The sequence below is a fragment of the Loxodonta africana genome, chromosome X (assembly GCF_030014295.1).
Source record: "Loxodonta africana isolate mLoxAfr1 chromosome X, mLoxAfr1.hap2, whole genome shotgun sequence".
NCBI lineage: Eukaryota > Metazoa > Chordata > Mammalia > Proboscidea > Elephantidae > Loxodonta > Loxodonta africana.
In genome coordinates this window covers 152,207,133-152,231,390 of record NC_087369.1, presented here as the reverse complement: position 1 = coordinate 152,231,390, position 24,258 = coordinate 152,207,133, and the positions used below count along the sequence as shown (strand labels likewise).

The 24,258-nt window shown below is 41.6% G+C and overlaps 1 protein-coding gene across 3 annotated transcripts in view; it reads left to right on the top strand.

The window, feature by feature from the left end:
• AIFM1 (apoptosis inducing factor mitochondria associated 1) overlaps positions 1-24,258 on the top strand; it is a 33,485-nt gene that overhangs the window by 445 nt on the left and 8,782 nt on the right. Inside the window, exons 2-8 of one of the 3 annotated variants that reach the window (XM_023553829.2) lie at positions 8,663-8,793; positions 13,849-13,948; positions 14,907-15,031; positions 15,159-15,289; positions 16,472-16,562; positions 22,638-22,722; positions 23,605-23,681. In XM_023553829.2, coding sequence (XP_023409597.1) covers positions 8,663-8,793; positions 13,849-13,948; positions 14,907-15,031; positions 15,159-15,289; positions 16,472-16,562; positions 22,638-22,722; positions 23,605-23,681 — 740 coding nt within the window. Of the gene's footprint in view, positions 1-7,318; positions 7,462-8,662; positions 8,794-13,848; positions 13,949-14,906; positions 15,032-15,158; positions 15,290-16,471; positions 16,563-22,637; positions 22,723-23,604; positions 23,682-24,258 lie in introns of those variants that run through there. The other 2 variants (XM_003414744.4, XM_064277577.1) reach the window with 2 other exon arrangements.

The window sequence follows — 24,258 nt, the reverse complement described above, 5'->3', positions numbered from 1 at the left end:
AGGCCTTTTCCTGGGAGGGTTTGCTGTTCAAGGTTACCAGAGCAGCTGGCCATCGTGTCTTGTCCCACGCCGCCTCCCCACCACTCTCACCCTTTCAGAGCAATGAGGTCAAGTAGAAAGACTTTTTCGTGCCCTGTGAGGCAGGATATTTAAGCCTCATGCCTAGGTTTTTTCTGTCATGAGAATAATATCTGCTCTACCTTCCAAGCCCAAGATGAGATCCATAGATCTGAATGACCTATGACACAGAAACAGTGCAGTGCAAGGAAGGATTCAGTTGTGCACCAGGCCCCAAGAGTGTTGGCCCAGGATCAGTGGTCTTTAATTCTTCAAAGTAATGATTTGCGGAAAGTATTGTATCTGCCCTCCACGAAGTTGTATCATCAAATTTTAGAGCCAGAAGGGGTTTTCTGGTACCCAGCCACTTTATAGATAATAAAGGAAGACACAGAGAGCTGAAATTTCTTGCCCGAGGACACGTAGCTAATTAATAGGCAGAGCTAAGGTTAGTTTGCCAGTCTCTAGGCCCCTAATCCCCATGCCACAACTCCACACTGCCAACTAAAGTTTGATTCCAGAGGTTAAGAATGAATTCAATTCCCCTTCCAGTAATATGCTCATTGTATATCAGATATCCATGAATTTATCTGAGCATGGCCTGAGCCGGCTTATAGTTTTAATCTGCACAACTTCATGATGTAGTGAATTATCCACCTGTAGGAGGCGCATAGTTTTTTTTTAATTAATAACCTTCAAATGACCGACCACTCCAGGGCATTTGTGGTGCTTTGAAACTAAAAAGTGGAAAATATTTCCCTTAGATTGTTAGATTTTTTGCAAATGTGCATTTGAACAGTTTTTCCAGTTGCTATGCTTCAGTAAAATGTTTCCTGACGGGTGTGTCTGAGGTCTGTGCTAAGACATATTGCTCCTGGAGCTTAAAAACATGTGCCTTGGCTGTCTAACTAATGCCCCAGCCTGTGGATGTCATCTCTGTGGGTTTTGTGCGTTGAAATGATGGTGCTCTGTGCACGTTGCCTAGCAATTGGAGAAGTGTCAGTTGACCTGAAGATTTTCATCCTCACTGGTCTTTCAAACTTTGTATACTTATTTTGCTTGAGACTCACAACTTTGTACTAGCATTGTGAAGTCTGACCAAAAGTTCTCATCAATTAAACACGATTTGCAAAGTTAAATGCATTTAGATGGTTGATGATATTAAAAGCCAAAAACCAGTTGTTGTCAAGTCAATTCCAAGTCGTGGCAACCCCATGTGTGCAAGGAAGAACTGCACTCCATAGGGTTTTTGGAAGCAGATCACCACGCTTGTCTTCAGCACCACCTCTGGGTGGGTTCTAACTGCCAACCTTTTGGTTAGTAGTTGAGCATTTAACTGATTGCGCCACCCAGGGACTCCTGGTGCTGTTAGAACTACTGAAAAATACAGACTCAAAATGGCTTTTTCCATTGCGTGACCTTATTCGAAGGCAGGCTACTGTAGAATATAGTCTGACTTCCTGACAAATATGTCAGTCTCTTTGTACGCACTTACTCCTTATTCTTTGGCCGAGCACCAGAGTATGACATCACCTGCCTTTAAAAATGGGTGGGAGTGGGTTCCCAATCATTTTAGGAATTAACCCTGTTTTGTGGCTTGATGCTTTTAATCTGATTTATTTTTCACATAGCATCTACCATATGTTTTTGCCGAGGGGGTAAAGAGGCAGTGTTTGTTTATACACCATTTCCCCCTCACAGAATGAAGATGGAAGATCAAAAAGCTTGCTTTTTCTTTCCCTTTATCCCCCCTATACTTTTTATTTCCCAACATTTTATTTTGGAATTTTTCAAATCTGAGGAAAAGTTTTATGAGTAGCAAAACAAATACCCATCTGTCTTTCACCTAAATTCACCAATTGTTAACTTGCTATATTTGTGTGTATGTGTGTGTGTGTATATATATATATTTTTAAACAGTTGCAGTCAAGTCGAATTCGACTCATGGCGACCCCGTGTGTGTCAGAGTAGAACTGTGCTCCATAGGGTTTTCAGTGCTCTGATTTTTTGGAAGTAGATTGCCAGGCCTTTCTTCTGAGGCATCTCTGGGTGTACTCAAACCTCCAACCTTTAGGCTAGCAGCTGAGCGTGTAAACCATTTGTACCACCCAGGGACACTATAAACCCGTTGCCGTTGAGTCTATTCTGACTCATAGCGACCCTATAGGAGAGAGTAGAACTGCCCTGTAGAGTTTCCAAGGAGCGCCTGGTGGATTTGAACTGCAGATCTTTTGGTTAGCTGCCGAGTTCTTAACCCCTGCACCACCAGGGCTCTGGAGAATGCTAAACCATTTGAAATACTACAGACATCATAACACTTCACCTGCCAATATTTTGGCATGTGTCTCCAACATAAACACAATACCGTTACTATTCTTAAGAAATTTAGTACTGATAGAATGTTATCTAATAGCCCCCTCCTCCATACTTTGCCAGGATGTTAGCAAACTCCAAACCTGCCTTGCAACTATGTCATCCACAGCTGTCACTGTTGTCAGGTTTATTTCAATTACGTACGTTGCCTACTGCCTTAGTAACAGCTATTATTCCTTGGAAGGAAACCCTGGTGGCGTAGTGGTTAAGTGCTATGGCTGCTAACCAAAAGGTTGGCAGTTTGAATCCACCGGGTGCCCCTTGAAAACTCTATGGGGCAGGCAGTTCTACTCTGTCCTGTAGGGTCGCTATGAGTCGGAATTGACTCAACGGCAGTGGGTTTGTTTGTTTAATTCTTGGAAACCATATGGAGCAGCTCTATTCTGTCCTACAGGGTCACTATGAGTCGGCATCAACTCACAGCAATGGGTTTTATGCAGATGGCTTAGGTAATAGATATTTTCTGTTCTGTAATATTTTATTTGGTCACCAAACATTGTGCTGCCTGTGTGATCAAATTGGTCACTGACCCCTGACCTGAAGTTCAAATGTTTGAGCTTTTTTCTCTATTCGGAATCTTCTTTCTATCCTTCTAACCTCTTTGAAAAGGAAACTTGACTCCTTGTAGGCAAGGATCCAGACTTCCTGGACACTGCCAAATGGCACTTTTTTTTTTTTGAAGCCTAGAAGTTGAGCCTTCCCCCACTCTTTCTGCTGAGGCAAAGCTTTCCTGAAGAAAATATCTGGCAAGTCAGCTTTTTCTGTCACCAGTTAATAAATCGTTTTTTTCTAGAAACTTTCTAACTTTTTGAGGGGATGTGCTGCATGTCTTAACTTTCTTCTAGGTCATGTTTCCCAGAGTTGCCTGGTCATATGAATCAAGTGGTGGGCCGACCTCACACCTGAGACTCTGCATGTTAACAAGCCCCTCCATGTAATTCGTGTAATCAGGCAAATTTGGGCAATACTGTTCCATTGGCCAAAGAATTAAAAGACCAAACTGAGCAACCTTAGTCTCTTGTGATTTGTATCAGGCTCGTTTCCTGATATTCAGAGTAGCAGCCATTCTCGCCTCTTAAACTCTGCCCAGGGAGGACAGGGACCATGACCTAGTAGTCTTCGTGTCCTCAGCATCTTGCACTGTCTCCAGAACATGGTGAATTCTCAGTGAATGTTTGTCAAAGCAGACTGAAGCCTAGTACGTTGAAGGACAACTTTGCAGAGAGAGTGATTAGATTTCCTTTTTTGTCATCTGAATCATTTTTCCTACAGTGCCTTTCATCAGAGTGGTTCATACTGTACTGTAGTTGTTACTACCCTGAGTGTTTTAAAATGCCAGCAAGAGTTGATGCTTTAAAAGAAAAAGGTGATAAGAGAAATAGTTGTGGGATTCCTTATAAAGAGGAGCCTAGCTACAATGGATGGAGCTCGTAGTTATGCCCTATCTTTGTTTTATCCGTGTGGGAAAAACCAGTTTGACATTCAGGAAACAAGTCTCAGTAGTATATGGACTTAACAACAACAACAAATAAAATAAATTATTTAAAAAAAAAACAAGCAAACAAAAAAGAAAATGTGGACCTTTTAACGATTTGGGGTTCCAAGGTGCCTAAATTGCATAGATATATTTCTGGAAAAGTCCTCTGCAAGTATGGATAAACAGGAGAGTATGAAGCCTGAAGAAATGAACTTGCTGGTTTAGGTACTATTTTAATGTTATCCTGTGGCATTTGAGGGTACTAATTTATTATTAAGCAACCTGAAATCAACGGGATCTGGGTAACACTTTGCAAAGAGTTCTTCAGAATGTTCAGCCCTTATCAATAGAAGATTTTCTGTTTCATTCATTCATTAATTCAGCAAATTTTTTTTGAGCAGGCACTGTGTGTCAGGCACTGTTACACACTGCAAATTGGCATATCAAGTATTAGAATTCTAAGTGTGAGGAACAAAGCTCTCCCTCTGTATGTGCGGTCTGCTTGCAGAAAATCTTAAACAAGTAGACTGGTGCAATAATGAGAAGGCAAGGAGTAAGGCTGGCTTTCTCACTAGTAAGACAAGTGAAAAGGCATATTGCCATCCTGATATAAAATATCCTAGAATTTTGAAGCTATAAGGAGAAAGGCATGGGTGTAATTTTATGGGTAAAAGAAAATTGGGGGGGGTGGTATAAATATATCTATGCAATACTTACCTTAGTACCTTTCCAATACTTAAAGTAACTTCATAGGTCTGTAAAAAGTTGGTTTGTTCGTGATAATAGTGTCATATTACGTTTCTTTTCAAGCAGTAGTTTAAATGTTAACCAATTTACTTTTTTTAAACCAATTTACTTTGAAGTGCTTTATTTTTTCACAAATTGAGCCAAAAGCTAGTAAACTTTCCCAAATCTACACGCTTATTTTTTTTCAGTTTGTGTAAAACAAGCCAAAATAGAATAAACATATCGGTGTTACATTAGAAAAAAGTTGTTATGCCTTCTGGATTTAGGATCTTCAAGAGGGCTCACCAGAATTTTTTAAAACATTTTCAGCAAATATTTGGGGTAGAGGTAAGGGACAAAAACTCAATTAACTGAACTTAACCTCGTGGGACTTCTTCTAGCCAGTTTCATTTTCTGAGCTCTGACAGTTGTCTGTTTCTACTTCCGCTGCTGCTTCGTCGCTCTTACGGACTTCTGAAAATCAAGGGCTTGCCCAGATTGAGATCAGCTTCTCCATCCTTTCACATGTCTTTTTATTTCTTTTCATAATTTGCTGTTATTTTCCAAATCTAAACGATTTTCTTTCCTGTGGTAATCAAGGAATCTGAAGCAGGTAAGAAATAAGAACAGTAAAGAGTATAGGTCCATAGTCTTTTATCTGCAATTCAGGAATTCAAATAGCACTAAAAGTCAAGTTTTGGTAACTCACCTGCCAGTAAAACCTGCCCTGAATTGGAGAGAGGTGGTTTATAATCTTTTGCTTATTTCACTTAGTGTGATTGGTCATAGAAATATTTGATGTGTTTGACTATGAGTTGCTGTCCCTTACTGTGTTGGCTGTTACTTAATATCTGGTATATGCACGATATACTTAAATAAAGCAAACAGTTCTGAATTCTCTTAACACACATGGTCCTAAGGATTTCAGGTGAGAAGACTGCAGATCTGTACTGGACTCATTTTTACCCCTCTGTGCCCTGCAGTTGTGAAAGCAAGCGGAGAGGCTCCCTATTCCCAATCTCTACAAGCACACATGGCCTGCTGTTCCCAGTGCCCATTCTGTTTGTCTTTTAAAGCCTAGTCGGGACAGGAACGTATCTACCGACCTCTAGACCAGTGGTTCTAAAAGTGTGGTCCCCACACCAGCAGTATCAGCATCACCTGGGAACTTGTTAGAAAAGAAAATTCTTGTGTCTCATCCCAGACCTATAGAATCAGAAACTCTGGGGGTGAGGCCTGGAGATCTGTGTTTTAACAAACCCTCCAGGTGATTGTCGTCCAGATTCAAGTTTGAGAACACTGCTTTAGATTCAAGTTGGCAAACTCTGATCCACTGCACGTTTTTTGTGCCCCTAGTAAGCTAAGAACAGTTTTCACATTTTTTTTAATGGTTGAAAAAAATCAAAAGAATAATAATTTGTGACACGTGACAATTATATAAAGTTCAGATGTCAGTGTCCATAAAGAAAGTTTTATTGGAACACAAAAATGCCCATCCATTTGTATATTGTCTGTGGTTGCTTTAAGAACCCTGGTGGTACAATGGGTCAAGTTCTCGGCTGCTAACCGAAAGGTCGGCGATTTGAACTCACCAGTGGCTTCTAGGGAGAAAGATGAGGCGGTCTGCTTCCATAAAGATTTATAGCCTAGGAAACCCTTTGGGGCAGTTCTACTCTATCCTGTAGGGTTGCTGTGAGTCGGGATCGATTTGATGGTACACAACATGTTTGTTTTTGCTCAACAGCAGCAGAATTGAACACTTGTGGCAGAGACCATATGGCTTGCAAAGCTGAAAATATTAATATCTGACCCTTTGCAGAAAAAGTTTGCTGACCCTTGACCTAGAGCAGCAGTCAACATGAGGACTAGTACAAGAAGAGAAGGTGCTAAGACCTTCCTGCATCTGAAAATACCAGCATCCCCTGAAGAAAGAAATCTATGAAACTCTTACATTTCTGTGTTCGAGAGTTAGTATGATCATTAGATCATTACACAGTTGTCATAGTTTTACATCAAAATAATCTTGGAATTATTTTGGAGAAATAAGAGCCACGTAGTTGGTGGGCATTTTAAATTTGGTCGTTCTGGAATATTTCGTAGTCTTAAATTTTTAGTTCTTGGGGGGGAAGAGAAATTAATTTTTTTCTTGAATTCTTCTGAGTTTTATCATTTCTGTCTTCCAGGACACATTACCTTTCACAGAAAACTAAACTAAGTCATGGTTAGATTGTGTTAAAGTGTTTTATTTTATGCAAGGTTTGAGCCATTTAGATTACTTCTTTTATGATTACAACAGTGTCCCAGGTAGCCTGTGGTTAACTTTGTTTATCTATCTACTTAGTCATCTATTTGTGTTTACTTCATTTATTGTGAAGGTGTGAAGGGGGAGAAATGAACTGCCCATATGATTTTCATTATCTTTTCTGGAAGCTGTAAATTTTCTTACTGGACAGCATTAAATTGTACTTGAAAAAAAAAAGTCAACAACTTAAGCGTGTACATTCAGGTATCTGTAGTATTTGTGTGTTTAGTTTTGATTCTCTTTTTCTTGGTTATTTAACAATGAACACCACATAGCCCTCTGGGCAGAAAGTCTTTACTCATACAATGCATTGATGTTTAGTCATAAATATGTATTAACTTCTATTTTTCTGTGTGTGTGTCTTAATAAATTGTGTTCCTTAGGCAACTTGTTCCAGCGATGGCATGTTCCCCTAGAACTCCAGATGACAAGACGAATGGCTAGCTCTGGTGCATCAGGGGGCAAAATCGATAATTCTGTGTTAGTCCTTTTTGTGGGCTTATCAGCCATAGGAGCTGGTGCATACGTAAGTAGCAAAGCTGCTGCCAAACAGCTCCCATTAGTGGACTTAATACTACTCTGCTTTCAAACTTTTGCAATTAATTCTGCTTGCTTCTTTTGGAAAACTTTCCAGAAAGCCTTCTTTAAAGTGCCTACTGTCTAATATCCTAAGAGAGGCAATTTGGGAATGACTGAAATTTAATCTCACATTGATTGACCTCTGCTCTTTTCAGTTGTCTTTTCACTGTTTCCTTGGAAGCCATTGTGATTTTCTTAGCTTTGACTAACCCACAAAATTGTATGTTCTCTTGGAAATGGCACACTAACCTGTGGATAAGGTCAGAATTCATTGCAGCTCCTTAGCACAATATTTGATTTTGAGCCATTTTTGTCAAATATTTTATTTTTCCTCAGCTTAAGGTAATCAATCATTAAAAAACAGCAATCTTCAATCCAAAATATTACGTATTCCTAAAAGGAAAAGTATCCCTGAATTTCACCCTAAGACTAAACTATAGAAGCAGGCCTAGTGTCTCCAGTAATTTTAGAGGGGAGTTTGCATGAGGTGAGAAATACAGTGTTTAACTGCTATGTAGTATTGGCACAATTATAGCTACTTAAATGAACTCTGATCAGCTTAGTTGGTCACAGAGGAATTATTTTGTGGGTGTGTTTTTGTTTTGTTTTGTTTAAACTTGGCAGGGTTTACTGTGACTAAGCAGATCAGCCTAAAGTTGGATCATGTGGCGTTGAGTGAACCAACTTAGATAATACCTAGCAACAACCTTGATTGAAGGGAGCTTTTGGTTTTACTTACTAAGAGCAAACAGTTGGAAGCCATGACAATTTTAGATCTTTCTACATTAGTAAGACAGTGAACTTAACCTTTGTTCCTTGATCACTAGGTTCCCAAAAAGGGGACATGAAAATTATTTTTATATCCTCATACCCTGGCCTGACCTCCAGATGCACAAGAAGAGTAGACAACTTTTGATAGTTGTGAGTCAAATCAGAGTAAGAAATAGGCGAGATCTGTCTGAGAACGCACATGGATGAAATACACATTTCCCTCCTCTAGTCCTGGAGCAGCTTTTGTTTTTGTTTGTTTTTTTAGCACAGAGTCACCAAAAATGCTCCCTTGTCTTTGTATTGAATGTTTCTTCATTAATACTTAGTGCTTTTTCTGTTTCCTTTTGTTTTTGTCTTGGCCCTATCTTTACCTACAGTTGTGCAGTGTCATCACCTAGGATCCCCTTCTAGATCACTAGCGTCTGCAGGTGCTTCTGGGAAAGATGGCAGCAGCCTAGTATACTACTTAATTGTAGGAGCAGCAGTCACTGAGGCAGGAGTTTATTATGTAAGATGCTTACACTAAAATGTATTTGGGGGTAGGGTGGTTGAGACCATGGCACTAATGAATGAATACTTGAGCCATTAGAATACAATAAAATATTCACAGCATGTGCTTACTAGGTATTTATTAAAGGGACATTGTCAGCCATTAGGGAGTCCTCAGATGTCATTCTTCGATCTGTTTTAAGTCCCACGGGATATCTCTAAAACCATAAATTTAATGATTATTGCACATCACAGTATCAGCCCCTTCAAAACTTCTCCCTAGTTCCTAATTTTTTATGATGCTACGTTGTATTGTGCTTTAGTGCTGCATGGCTAACAGGACAGGTTTTGGTGGTAAACATTGAATAAGCAATTAAAGGAAACTTGAGCACCATCCATTCTGAGTCATTTTAGGTGAAATGTAGTTTTGCATGTTTTGTAGGAAACATTTCAAATAACCTGATTTTTATTGTGCAAAGGCATTTTATTGAATGCTTCTGAGGAGGTCTATAAATTGCGATAGTCTCCCCACCCACCCCCAACCTGTATTTTAAAGTAAGTTCATTTGGCAGTGTCCCTTTTGTGATCTCTAATTTAGTCAATCTAGTGGCTGAAGTGGTACAAGCTAACACATTCACGTCGACTGCTTTCTTAAATGCTTCTTGTTCATCATTCAGATACTACCCCTGAGCCTTAACTTTTCCATTTCATATCTCTGTTTCAGTTTCTTCCATCTGTTCCACCCCCATTCATTTAAAAATGGACTTTTAAGTTTGGGTTTGACACGTTTATATCAATTTGAACCTCTGGTTTATGTTGCTATACCAGAGTTGGATGTCCTCCACAGAGTTGACCAGGCAAATTCTCTCAATTCCAGTCCACAAGACAGGGCTGGTCACTGTTGCTCTCTCTCACCCTAGAAATATCTAAGAAGCACAAGTTCCTCTCAAGCCATTCAGTTAAATGCCTCCTGGTCCTCTGTGTTTATCCAACACTGGTAATACTAAAGCTACTATACTATGTGGTTTCAGGTTAAATGATAAGCTTTTGTCTACCTGCAGCTGTTATTGAACTATGTGGTACAGCCTTGCATTAGGTTTTCAGTTATAAAAAACTTGATCTGACCAAAGCCAACTCTTAGACATGGATTGGACTGGGAAATGGGTTGGAGAGGGATGCTGGGGAGGAGTGAGCTTCTTGGATCAGGTGGACACTTGAGACTATGCTGGCATCTCCTGCCTGGAGGGGAGATGAGAGGGTGGAGGGGGTTAGAAGCTGGTGAAAATGGACACGAAAAGAGAGAGTGCAGGGAGAGAGCGGGCTGTCTCATTAGGGGGAGAGTAATTGGGAGTGTGTAGCAAGGTGTATATGGGTTTTTGTGTGAGAGACTGACTTGATTTGTAAACTTCCACTTACAGCACAATAAAAATTATAAAAAAAATTTTGGTCTGAAGTAGCTTAGATTTTTTTTCTCTGAAATTGGTATGCATTTCAGGAGAACTATTTACTGAAGATCGGAGTTCAGATTTGATGAGATAGGGCTATACGTTGTTTAGTGTTTCTTCATAACTTTTTTTCCTCATATGAGGGATTCCGACTCATAGCGACCCTAAAGGACAGAGTAGAACTGCCCCATAGGGTTTCCAAGGAGCGCCTGGTGGATTCAAACTGCCCACCTTTTGGTTAGCAGCCGTAGCACTTAACTACTACGCCACCGGGGTTTCCAGAATGCTTCTAATTAAGTATAAATACAACTTCAGCGGTTCCTATATTAGAAGTGCTTTCCGTTCTTCCCTCCACTGCCTCCAAAAAAGAAGGGAGCAACACTAAGAACAGGAAAATTATTCTGAAATGTTCACTTGGGGTCCAGTGGCTTTAATCTTTCTTTTTTTTTAACCGTGATCCACACACAGAAATACATTTTATGTTACAACCCATAATAAAGTATATAAAACTGCAACAAAAATCCAAGAAATAATACTCTTACAGTGCAAAATATGCTTTAATATTTTCCATTCTCTTTTTTTTTTTTAATGCTGACCACAGCCTACTAAATTGATTCCATAGGCCACTAACAGGTAGCAACCTGCGTTTGAAAACCACTGATTTGAACAGTGCTTCTGGTGCTTAGATTTCAGATATGAACTCCTTATTGGCATGGACGCAAGAGTTTCTCTTCTTTTGTTGGTGTCTTTCTCTAGGACCTTAAGCAGATCCCCTAATCTCAGCCTTCTGTTATTATTCAGGAGCCCTGCTGGTACAGTGGTTAAAGTGCTAGGCTGCTAACTGAAAGGTCGGCAGTTCAAACCCACTAGCCGCTCCATGGGAGAAAGATGTGGCAGTCTGCTTCCATAAAGATTACAGCCTCGAAAACTCTGTGGGGCAGTTCTACTCTGTCGTAAGAGTCATTATGAGTCAGAATCGACTCGACAGTAGTGGGTTTGGTTGCCGTTGTTCAACTGGTAGGATTGCGTTGCCTCATACAGAAAGCGACCTGTTTCCTTTCAAATTCCTTTAAGTTGAATAAACGCCACCATGTTCATCTGTTCAGAAAAATTGTCTCCTCTGATATTTTTCATAAATATGTAGTTTTTTTTAACCTGACATTTCACTAATTGGAAATCAGTGCAAACTGGGAATACAGGAAAGTAAATTCTGATTTTGTATGTCTCTAAACTTAGCTTTGCATCCGAACGTTCAGCTTAAAAGCTGATGTGTATATACATACATAACTGATTGAAACCAGTTGCCATTAAGTTGATTCTGACACATGGCAACCCCATGTGTGTCAGAGTAGAACTGTGCTCCATAGGGTTTTCAAGGCTGTGGTCTTTCAGAAGTAGATCGCCAGGCTGTTCCACCACGGCGTCTCTGGGTGGACTCCAGCATCCAACCTTTTGGTTAGCAGCCAAGCGGCAACCATTTATGCCACCCAGGAACTCCAAACACACACAAACACACACACAGACACTGACGGACACACACACGCCACGCCCTCATTCTTTCACTTTCCCATCAAACGTCACTATATTTCTTGGTCTGCTTTTCCCTCATTTGTGAAGCCATTAGGAGGTTTGAGCTTAGGCTATTTTTGGATATTCCTCTCAATGTGAACATGGCCCCATCTTATTTTTCTTTTCACTCATGTTGACTAGATTAAGCCTTTTTTTTTTTTTTTTGGTAAATTCTCTTTTCTTAAAATAAACTTTTTTTTTTAGGTATGAGGGCATACTGAACTTTTATTATAGTATCCTATGCCAAGATATAACTTTCTTTCTGAAATTAATGTAAATTGAATTCAGTTTATTAACTGAAGAAGTTTAATGGTAAATTCAAGGAATAATCATTGGCTTTTGATACACAGTGCTTAGCTTTCTACTCCATTCATCTCCCATGTTAAATGTTTGCATGCTGATCACCGTGAAGCCCAGGTTTCAGGGTCCAGCGTCCCTATCGCGGCACATTGTCTAATGGGCCACTCTGTAAGGGGTCAGAGAAATAGTCTTCGAACATGTTTTGTGGTACTTCCTCAAATGGTTTTGACGTTCTCCTGCAGTTAATAATCTGGAATTTCATTGGACATGTAGTCATTTAAATCCCTCTCTTGTTGATCCTGTGGGATACAAAGAGAGCAAAAGTATTATAATTAAAACAAGTCATTCTTGCCTACTGCTTTCTTTTTTTAATCTCCAATAAAGAAACTCTGGTGCTGTATGTTAAAAGAGAAAAAACAACCAATCATAATGGTAAGGGGCCCTGCTTCAGTTTGAAAGAATAGAAAAGATAATATATTTTAAATACAACAGGGTTTAAGCAAAGTGTTGACCCTTAATAAATATCCGTGTGTAGCATTTCTTAATAAGGCTCCTTCTGCCTCATCAGTTTAGGAAAAGGATAGACCACTGAGGGAAAGATGAATTACTCTGTGAGAATAGGATACAGGTGGCCATGTTTCCATTACCTGAGCACCTTGTAGTTCTCCAAGGCCTTAATTTAGTGCTGCTGTAACAAAGGAAACCCTGGTGGCATAGTGGTTAAGAGCTGTGGCTACTAACCAAAAGGTTGGTAGTTGGAATTCACCAGCCGCTCCTTGGAAACTCTACGGGGCAGTTCTACTCAGTCCTATAGGGGCAGTATGGGTCAGAATTGACTCAACAGCAGTGGGTTTTTGGTTTTTGGCTGTAACAAAAATATCACAAGTGGGTGGCTTTAAAGAACAGAAATTTGTTTTCTCACAGTTCAGGAGGCTAGAAGTCCAAATTCAGGGCACCAGCTCTAGGGAAAGGTCCTCTGCTGGCTCTAGGGGAAGGTCCTCTGCTGGCTCTAGGGGAAGGTCCTCTGCTGGCTCTAGGGGAAGAGCCTTGTCTCTTCTAGGGTCTGTAGCCTCAGCATTCCTCAGTTCCTTAGCAGTCTTCACATGCCACCTGTCTTCCCCGTTTGTTTCCTTGTCTCTGTGGCTATGTTGCTCCGTATACCTCAGAAGTGATTAGGTTTAGGACACAGCCTATGTTGATGTGGCCTCATTAACATAAAGAAAACCCTGTTTCCAGACAGAATTCCACCTGCAGGCATCGGGGTTAGGATTCCGTCACATATTTGAGGGGATACAATTCCATCCATTACATGAGGAAAATTTGTGTCCCAGCTTCCTGCCCAGGATCAGGACCATATAGATTGATTTCACAGCTAGTGTCCAGCATAATCCAAAACCCCTTTCTGCTCAATATAATTGTTTGGTCCTTCCTAGTGCCTTTTCTCCTAGAAAAGAATACTTTCATTTTTTCTCTAGCTGTACCTTCAGCATTCAATATGAAGAGAGTTCTTTACATAGAGCCTAAGAAAATCGGAAACTGGAACATTTACATTTGCTTACCTTATTTTTTTCACACCAATATTTGCACATCCAATATTTTTTATTTCATAAGAAGAAAATAATTTTGCCGTAGTGGTTTTAATGAAGAGGAATTAACCTCACGTAGACAAAAGCTTATCCTTTAATTTAAAGATAATGGTATTATAAATGGTATGAGCTAGCTTTCTGGTGAAATAAATTTTTTCATGTTTGGATCTGCAGGCCTACAAGATTCTAAAAGATAACAAAAAAAGATACAATGAAAGAATTGCAGGGTTAGGGTTGACTCCTGAAGAGAAACAGAAAAGGGCCACATCACCTGGTGAGTATTCACCTTACCTCTCCTGTGACTTGAGACTCAGTGTATGAAGGGAAAGTTATAAACAGTTTAGGTGCTGCGTTTTAAGGATATCTTCTAGAAGCAATGAGGCTGTAAGGTTGTAAGCTTCCAGAAACAATGGTATTAGCCCAGAACTGGGAGACATTTGTTAAAGAATTTGGGTGGAATTTGGTTTAAGAATATAATTTGGGAAGACTGTGATTTTTGTTTTTCTTTATGTTAGACTCAAAAGGCAAGCTTTTTAAGAAAGGCCAGCTTGGTGATTACAACTGTTGGAAAAGAAATGAAAGCTGTTTTTTCAAGGAGGAAATTCTTTGGGTCTGTTTTGTTCCCCTTTTGAGTCTTTGGAGTTTCAAGTTATTAAAGATATATTTGTTTTCCTAAAGCATATAGCCCTAGCAGTCACTTCCAAGCCAGATGATTTGCTTGATTTTTTTTCAAAGAGGAACGAATGCTTTCGTCCTTTAATAAGCCAAACAAACTCTGGGTGAGCGATTTGCATTGCTTTCCTCAGTAACACCTCCTTGTTCTTGAACACTATGTAATAATCCCCAGTTGACCTACTGGGTTTCCCCCCTTTATTGCTAACAAAAGGTGAAACTGAACTTGGTATTTTCCTGTTGGTCATTAGGAAATTAACGGGAAGGGCAGAAGCAGTAACCTGTACTTTCTGGAAATAACTAAACATTTAAGCCAGGTTTCAGTTCCAGCACAGAGTTAATGAATGAATGAGATTGGCCAAATCATTTGCCTCATTTTTGGTATTTCTCACTTGTGAAGTGAAGGGAATACCTGCTTTTCCTCTCCCATCAGGATCTTGTGACGTTTGTTAAGGTTATTGTAGCTAGCTTTACGTAAAGGATTGAGACCATTGCAGGGTGTGACAAGGAATCACCTGAGACTTTAAGAAGATTCACCCTGTCTGGTCTGTTGCTTCCAGCTTCAGAAGAAGAGCCAGTTCCCCAAGTCAGGGTACCCAGTCACGTTCCTTTCCTGCTAATCGGAGGAGGCACTGCTGCTTTTGCTGCAGCCAGGTCTATCCGGGCTCGGGATCCTGGGGCCAGGGTAAGGTGTCCATGGTTGGGCTTGGCGCGGAGGGTAGAGCCTGAAAGCATTTAGCCAGTGTGGACACTTCGACACTTGCCGCTTGAATGACTTGGCTCTGATAAGTATCGTTATTTTTGTGTTAAAGGTACTGATTGTATCTGAAGATCCTGAGCTGCCGTACATGCGGCCTCCTCTGTCAAAAGAACTGTGGTTTTCAGACGATCCAGATGTCACAAAGACATTGCGATTCAGACAGTGGAATGGAAAAGAGAGAAGGTATGTGCGCATCTGTAAAATGGGCCAGACTGGCAACTTAAACCAAGCACGGGGAATGGGTTATACTGTGCGCAGTGAGCAGGAGGGACACTACAGTCAGCTGTGGTGCACACTTGGTACAACCAGAGGCAACAGACCGCATGGGCAGTTGTCCTGGATTCGGTTGCTGGATCTACCAACAATTGAAGGTATAATGCTGCCCCCTGGAGTACTCGTGCTCCCATTTCCAGGACCTTTGTATTAGACTTCTCTAGTGAAAATCAACCGGGCCTGTTTTGTCACGAAAAAAATTTTTTTTTTATATTTGCCTAGGCGTCACAAGAGAAGAAATTGTTTAATGACACTTTGTTTGGTACCCTAGCAGGCATTCAGAATTATGGAGGTAGAGTGGAAACACTGTTCGGAAGAGCTCCTTTATTAAAATGCTGCAGAAGAGACTTGAAGCCTTTTCCTTCTGAAGGACTCTTTACATCTCTTGATCCCAATACCATGTTTTTTGGGTTCCAATCTTTTTCCCATTCATGGTCCCTTTGATACTGGACTAAATTTTACAGATTTACCTGCTTCCATCATGCCCACTGTCATATTCCATTCTTAAGCAGGATGCATACTTCCAATTAAGTTAGCCATCCCTTAATTAACATTCATAGTTAATGCCTGCTGTTTGAGGCAAAATCATCTCAGGAGGTAGACCTGGTTTTACAGTGACCAGCACAATTCTGGACAACTTGTTTGGTGACGAGGTGAATGTCAGCCCCTTGGTTGTACCTCTTGTTCTTACTTTGAAATTAACCTAAATCTAGAGCAGAGTTTCTCAACCTCAGTACTGTTGACATTTGGAGCTGGATAATTCTTTGTTGTAGGGGTTGTTCTGTGCATTGTAGGGTGTTCAGCAGCATCCCTGGCCTCTACCCACCAGATGCCAGTAATACCCCTCCCCCTCGTGACAATGAAAAATATCTCCAGATACTGCCAAATGTCTCCTGGGGGCAAAATTTCCCCCCAGTTGAGAACCACTGATCTAGAATACCTCTGTATACGTGAAATTTAGTGGCCTTGGAAACTCACTTTGGAAAATGTTCCTAAAATTATTTTCACGATGGAAACAACTTTAGTAAGCTATGGTGGAAGCTGGTAGGAGTTCCAGGTTTGTATAACATTTTCCCCCTCTTCTCTGGACAGCATATACTTCCAGCCACCTTCTTTCTATGTCTCTGCTCAGGACCTGCCTCACATTGAGAATGGTGGAGTGGCTGTCCTCACTGGGAAGAAGGTGAGCTAGTCAGTGGCTTCCTGTGTCATGTGCACATGTGGACAGCAAGTACCGGGACTGTTTTATTTCCACTGCCATTTATGTCTGTGTCCTGTCATTGTAGTTCATCAAAGAAGGATCGAGGCAGCATTTTTTCGGCTTATTATTGGCAATCAGCACTGCGTAGTGTGTCCTGCTGGGGAACACACTGGTATCAAAGCCAAACTGTTGGGGATTATGACCCTAAAGGCTGTTACTTCTCTCTTCATTTGCTCTTATGCTGTTCCTTCTTTCTGTTTTTCCATACTAACATTTTTTTGGCATTATGGATGACAGGAGACTGGCAGAATATATATTATTCAGGACAATAAATGCTCAGGAGGAACCTTTACATAGACCGAGAGGTGGTTGTTCGTCCAGAACAAGGGGATACTGATTGGTTTAAAGTCAGGAAAGGTGTGTGTCAGGGTTGTATTCTTTGACCATACCTATTCAGTCTGTATGCTGGACTGTATGAAGAACGGGGCATCAGGATAGGAGGAAGACTCATTAACAACCTGCGTTATGCAGATGACACAACCTTGCTTGCTGAAAGTGAAGAGAACTTGAAACACTTACTAATGAAGATCAAAGATTATGGCCTTCAGTATGGATTGCACCTCAACATAAAGAAAACAAAAATCCTCACAGCTGGACCAGTGAGCAACATCATCATAAACAGAGAAAAGATCGAAGTTGCCAAGGATTTCATTTTACTTGGATCCACAATCAACAGCCATGGAAGCAGCAGTCAAGAAATCAAAAGACGCATTGCATTGGGCACATCTGCTGCAAAGGACCTCTTTAAAGTGTTGAAGAGCAAAGATGTCACCCTGAAGACTAAGGTGCTCCTGACCCAAAAAAAAAAAATGGTATTTTCAATCATATCATATGCATGTGAAAGTTGGACAATGAATAAGGAAGACCAAAGAAGAGTTAACGCCTTTGAATTGTGGTGTTGGCAAAGAATATTGAATATACCATGGACTGCCAAAAGAACGAATGAATCTGCCTTAGAAGAGGTACAGCCAGAATGCTCCTTAGAAGCAAGGATGGCGAGACTGCATCTCACATACTTTGGACATGTTGTCAGGAGGGATCAGTCCTTGGAGAAGAACATCATGCTTGGCAGAGTACAGGGTCAACAGAAAAGAGGAAGACCCTCAACGAGGTGGATTGACACAGTGGCTGCAACAATGAGCTCAAGCGTAACAATTGTAAGGATGGCTCAGGACCAGGCAGTGTTTCGTTCTGTTGTGCATAGGGTTGCTGTGAGTTGGAACTGGCTTGAAGGCACCTAACAACAACAAAGACAATAAAATAATCCAGGCATAGCTCAGCATCAAGAATATTATTAGAAGTTACAAAGGTGAGTGCCCAAGTAATGGGGCACTTACTGGAGGGCATTTGTGGGGTCCAGGAGGGTTGTGTCTCGTTGTGTTATGTATTGTTTTTGTTAGTGGGAGGTACTAGAGTGTGTTTGTAAACTAACGGTAATGTTCCACTTGAGAAAGAGGGGTTATCTAAAGGAGCAATACACAGAGTAGATGGGATCCAGAGTGCACGTGGATAGATTGGCCTTTGAGAGGGACAGGCCCACTTCTTCCCCTGTAAGAGGACATTAGGCAGAGAAGATGCATATAGGTTGGTGGATTACCTGATAATGAGATGTTGTGTGTTAAGTATCTCCTATGTGTAAATAACTCATAGGCCCACCTTTTAGGGGCTAAGAGTATTGGGCAGAAATACGAACAGTTAATCATGAAACATAGATGTGTAGTAAGAAATAGATGCACAGTGTATCATGGCAATAAATGGGAAGAATGCACAGCTTCCAGGAGGAGGAAGTCTTATAGAATGAGAAGTCTTACAGAATGAGGAGGTATGCGGCAGACTAGAGAGCAGTGAAGAGCATTCAAGTCAAAAAGTACAGCAATGCAAAGGTACAAGAGGATGAAAAAACATGTTTAGTGGCAGGAAATGCAAGCACCTAGGTACTGATGGAGCAGAAAATATCCGGGAGGCAGTGGCAAGGATGAAACTGGGAAGTTATGCAGGGACCTGGTCATGGAGAGCTTTGATTGTCGTGTGAAAGAGCTTGAGCTCCCATAGGCATTGGGCAGCTGATGAGTTTTAGGCAAGGATATAAACAGATTGAATTTAAATTATCACTCCGTTGACTGTGAAGGAGCCCTAGTGGTGCAGTGTTTTAAGCACTCGGCTGCTAACCGAAAGGCTGGCAGTTCAAACCCACCAGCCACTCCGTGGGAGAAAGATGTGGCAGTCGGCTCCCATAAAGATCACAGCCTTTTAAACCCTATGGGGCAGTTTTACTTTGTCGTACAGAGTCGCTATGAGTTGTACTTGACTCCATGACAGTGGGTTATTGGCTGTGAGGAGGATGGATGTCAGGGGCACAAAACTTGAGAGAGACCATTTCAAAGGCTATTGTCCTAGTCCAGGCCAAAGCTGATGAGAGCCCGGGTTAGGATAGTAATGGAGTAATGATGATGGTGACGATGATGCTGATGGAAGTAAGAGCTAACATAGTGCCCGTTCCAATCTTGTAGGCGTGGTTATTAAATGCTTTACGTGTATGATTTTATCCTCACAATAATCTTACGAAGTAGGTACTTTTATTATTCCCATTTTATAAATAAGAATTTGGGATTAAAGAGCAATTAAATAACTTGCCCAAGATCACACAGCTAATAAGTTGTGGAGACAGAATTTGAGCCCAGATCTGTCTGGCTTTAGAACTGGAACCCAGACATGCTGATTCCAGAGCCCAAATTCTTTTTTTTTTTTTAATAATTTTTATTGTGCTTTAAGTGAAAATTTAGAAATCAAGCCAGTCTCTCACACAAAAACCCACACACAACTTGCTACATACTCCTAGTTAAGTAACTGGGAGTCCCCACCATGAGACGGCCCGCTCTCTCCCTCCACTCTCTCTTTTCATGTCCATTTTGTCAGCTTCTAACCCTCCGCCACCCTCTCATCTCCCCTCCAGGCAGGAGATGCCAACGTTGTCTCAAGTGTCCACCCGAACCAAGTAGCTCACGTCTCACCAGCATCCCTCTCCAACCCATTGTCCAGCCCAATCCATGTCTGACGAGCTGGCTTCGGGAATGGTTCCTGTCCTGGGCCAACAGAAGGTCTGGGGGCCGTGACCACCGTGGCCCTTCCAGTCTCAGACCATTAAGTCTGGTCTTTTTATGAGAATTTGGGGCCAAACTCTTTAATAGCATCACTGTATTGCTTCATGATCAAAAGGTGATAACGTGTGGGGAATGGACTTGAAGCATGCTTAGGAGGCAGGCTTAACAGGGCTGGGTGATTGATTGAAGGTGGAAGATGAGGGAGAAGGAGGAGACAAGGGTGGCATTCTGATTTCTAGTTTGTGTGTCTGGATGAATGGTGGTATACCACTAACTGAGAAAGATACTAGAAGAGGAAGAGCTAGTTAAGAGGGAAGGTAAAGTTCAGTTTTGGACTACTAACTTTGAAGTGGACTATCTGCATGGAGATGTCTTATGGGTACGTGGATATATGACTGCGATGTTCAGGGGAAGGGTCTGAACTAGAAATTGTAGTTGTTCTGTTGAGTCAATTCCGACTCAGAGCAACCCTATAGAACAGAGTAGAACTGCCCCATAGGGTTTCCTAGGTCATAGTCTTTCTGAGAGCAGACTGCCAGGCCTTTTCTCCTGGGCAGTTGCTGGTGGGTTTGAACCACTGACCTTTTGGTTAGCAGCCAGGTGCTTAACCATTGTGCCACCAGGGCTCCTTTGAACTAGAGATAGAGCTTTGAAAATCATCTGTGTGTGAGTAGGAGTTGAAACCATGAGAGTGTGGATGAGTCTCCCAGGGAGAAGTTACGTTGTGAGAAGAGGAGTGAGAAAAGGATCCAACCCTGGAGAACTCCAACTTTTAGGAGGCAGGCTTAAGAAGAAGAGCCCATAAAGGAGACAAGGACGGAAAGAAAGAAAGAGAAATCAGGAAAACCCAGAAGAGAGTGATGTCCCAGAAGCCAAGGTTTTAGAGGTTTCAAGAAGAAGGTTATGGTCCACACACAGTGACTGCAGCAGAGGAATCTGGTAAGAAAAGTATGGTCAGATGTCCCATCAGACGTGGTGGTTCAGATATCATCATGAAGCTAGAAAAGAAGAATAAAATACTCTTTCAAAAAGTTTAAATGAGAAAAGGAAGATAGTAGTTGGATAAAAGCTTGAGGAGAACATAGACTCAAAGGTGGGACTTCTAGGCTGGGCCAGACTTAAGCATGTTAATGGGCTGAGGGGGTAAGATGTCAGGAGAGAGAGAGGATGGGGAGTGAGGGGGTGACTGATAGAGCAGGTTCTGGGAGAAAAAGGAAGGGATGGGAGTCAGACACAAATGGGAGGGTTGCCCATAAGAGAAAGGATAACCCGCATCCCAGAAGCTGGAAGACATGAAGTAAAGATGGAAATCCGTAAGTTTTTATTCAGGGGGTTGAGGGGATGGGAACCCTTAAGAGAAACTGAGGTAGAGTGAATCTAATGGTTTCACTTGTTTTCACAATAAAATAGATGCAAGGTGGTTGTCTGAGAGTGAGAAGTGTCGGGGTTGAGTGGTGGGATTGGACTGGAGAGGGACAAATTGCAGGAGGCTAAAGCAGCAGCTCAGTGTCAGGTCTCACTTTCTTTGCCACGGGCTCTGGAAAGCTACCCAACCTGATGAGATTGGGCACACATGTCATATGTTCCTAGAGCAGCCTGCATTGTCCCATCTTACCATTTGTGATTATTGTTAGTGCTTGTTATTGTTGTGTGCCGAGCTGTTTTGACTAATAGTCACCCTATAGGACAGAGTAGAGCTGCCCCATAGGGTTTTTCAAGGCTGTAATCTTTACGAAGCAAACTGCCACATCTTTCTGCTGCAGAGCGGCTGGTGGGTTCAACCGCCGACCTTCTGGTTAGCAGCCAGGTGCTTAACCACTGCAGCACCAGGGCTCATTGTTAGTGCTTGTTAAGTTGTCTGTCTTGGCTACTAGACCCTGAAAGTCAGGGAGGTTGTCTGTCTTTGTCATCAGTGTTACCCCCTGCACTTAATACAGCAGTTGGCACATAGTAGGTGCTTACTAAATATTTCTTGAATGAATGGTTCACAGCTAGTAAGTAATGGAATACGAGACCAAAAGGGCAACATTCGGCCAAAAGTAAAGATGAGAAGGCAAGAAGGGATAGGAAAACCAGACAAAAGGAAACAGGGAGCCCAAGGTGAAAATGGGGAGAGTGCTGGCACAATGTCACGGAACATTTCGTGTACAATTTGTTGAATGGGAAACTAATTTGCTCTGTAAACTTTCACCTACAGCACAATAAAATATATTTTTTAATTATCTAAAAACAAACAAACAAAAAAATCAGTAGTGGAGCAGAGACTGGAACCCTGATCTCTCTATTTCCAAATCTGAAACTCCAACTATCAGAAGGAGCAGAGTGCAAGGGAATTAAGGTTACTGGGAAGAGAACCGAGTGGATGATCTACCATTGGCCCAGGTTAGTTGGGAAGGAACAGCCAGCCAGTGGCCAATAAACTAAGAAAAAATTGAGAGCAAGTATAGGTGAGAGTGAGACTGAGAGAAAGCTGAAAGAATAGAAAATTGTGATCAAAGAGTGGGATATTTGAGGTTTTAGAAGTAGTATTTTAGAACGTAAGATTCTGGGTGTGGCTCAGAGCAAAAGTGTGAGCCAGGTTCCAAGTCTCTAGTGAATGGGGGGAGTTTGTGTTCAAAACACTTCCATAGCAAATGTCTCTTCAAAACTGAGGCCTGGGGGTTGGGGGAACATAGGGAGTGATTGTTCATGGGTACAAGGTTTCTTTCTGAGGAAACGAAAATGCCCTGGTATTAGATAGTGATGATGGTTACCCAATGTAGTGAATACACTAAAAACCACCAAATTGTACCCTTTAAATTGATGGATTTTATGTTGTATGAATTAATAGCTGAATAAAAATTATTTTTTTAAAAGCCAGCTCATTTCTCTCTCTTTTTTGGTATGACTTTACCAGGTGGTACAGCTGGACGTGAGAGACAACATGGTGAAACTTAATGATGGCTCTCAAATAACCTATGAAAAGTGCTTGATTGCAACAGGTGAGCATTTCTGGAAATGGCTTTCTTCCCTGATACAGCTCTTTCATATTTTAGAGTCAGACCTTCTCTATAGAAGGCATTACTTAACTGCAAGAAAACCAAAGCCCAGACTCTGACATGGGTATGTTCTCTCAGTGCAAAGCCTGGCTTTACAGATGGCCCATCCTAGATCAACAACCCTTCTGACTTATCCTTGCTGTTCCTTCCAGTGAAGGCATGGATGTGTATTGAAGAAGGTTGCCTTTTTTCTCCCCCTGCTTAGCCCAGTGCCCTGAAAGTGATATAGCCTATGGTTTCATTGACAGTTTCAATCAGAAATCAGGATAGCAGACTTAAAAAAAAAAAAAAACAGTTGCCATTGAGTTGATTTCTGACTCATGGTGACCCCATATGTGTCAGAGTAGAACCATGCTCTGTAGGGTTTTCAATGGCTAGTTCTTTTGGAAGTAAATTGCCAGGCCTTTCTTCCAAGGTGCCTCTGGGTAAGTTTGAACCGCCAAACTTTCAGTTAGTAGCTGAGTGCTTAACCATTTGTACCATCCAGGGGCTCCTAGGAGACTAAAGCAGTTTCTTAAACAGAACTTATGGTATCTGGTCAGTGCTTAAGAGAAACTAGAAGTGAGGCCTGTTGGCTATCAATGGGAAGGATGGGCCCCTTGAAGAGGGACTCTCCAATCTGCTTCTCAAAGGAAATTGATAAAAGCCTGCTCTGCAGCAGCGAGGAGAAGGAAAACAAGCCGTCACATCCTGTTGATGCTACCGTGGCACTAGCAGGGAGCACATACCAGAGCCCTAGACGAAGGCAGCTCCCCCTCTGACGGGTGCCTGTTTGGGCCAGCTTCTGCTCATTGGGCTAAAGGGTTTTCCTCCTCTTAATTCCAGGAGGCACTCCAAGAAATCTGTCCGCCATTGATAGGGCTGGAGCAGAGGTGAAGAGTAGAACAACGCTGTTCAGAAAGGTAATTGTCTGCTTTAGTGTTTTCACTGTGTTGTTTTTGAAGAGGTAGTATAATCTTGTGGTCCCCAAATACCCACCTGGGATTTGGGAGATCCAGGTTCTATTTATGGCTCTCCTACAGACTTGTTCTCTGGCCTTCAGCAAGTCACTTCCCCTCTCTGCACCTCAAATACCTCACTCAAGTGTTTTAAGCTCCTAGGCGAAAAATACACGTAGCATTTTTATTTGCTCGCTGTGGCTCCTTTCACTTGCCCTTCCATAGTTGTTTTTTCCTGATGCATTTCATTCATTGGAGCTCCTTCTAGCCTCTTGGCATTTTTCATTGCAAGTGCTATTCTAGAGACTTTGAGGAGAAAAGTTAGGTACCTAAGTGAAAAGGGAAGAGGAGTTTTGCTTCTTAACACCGTTCTTTGCTTATAAAACAAAACTGCTGTAACTCTGCAGCCACCGTTGTGGGTATTTGATAAGATTTGTTCTTGATAAAACAGGATTTCTCAACCTTGGCCCTATTGACATTTTGGGTCAGATAATTCGTTGCTGTGGGGCCTGCCCTGTGCATTGTAAGATATTTAGCAGCA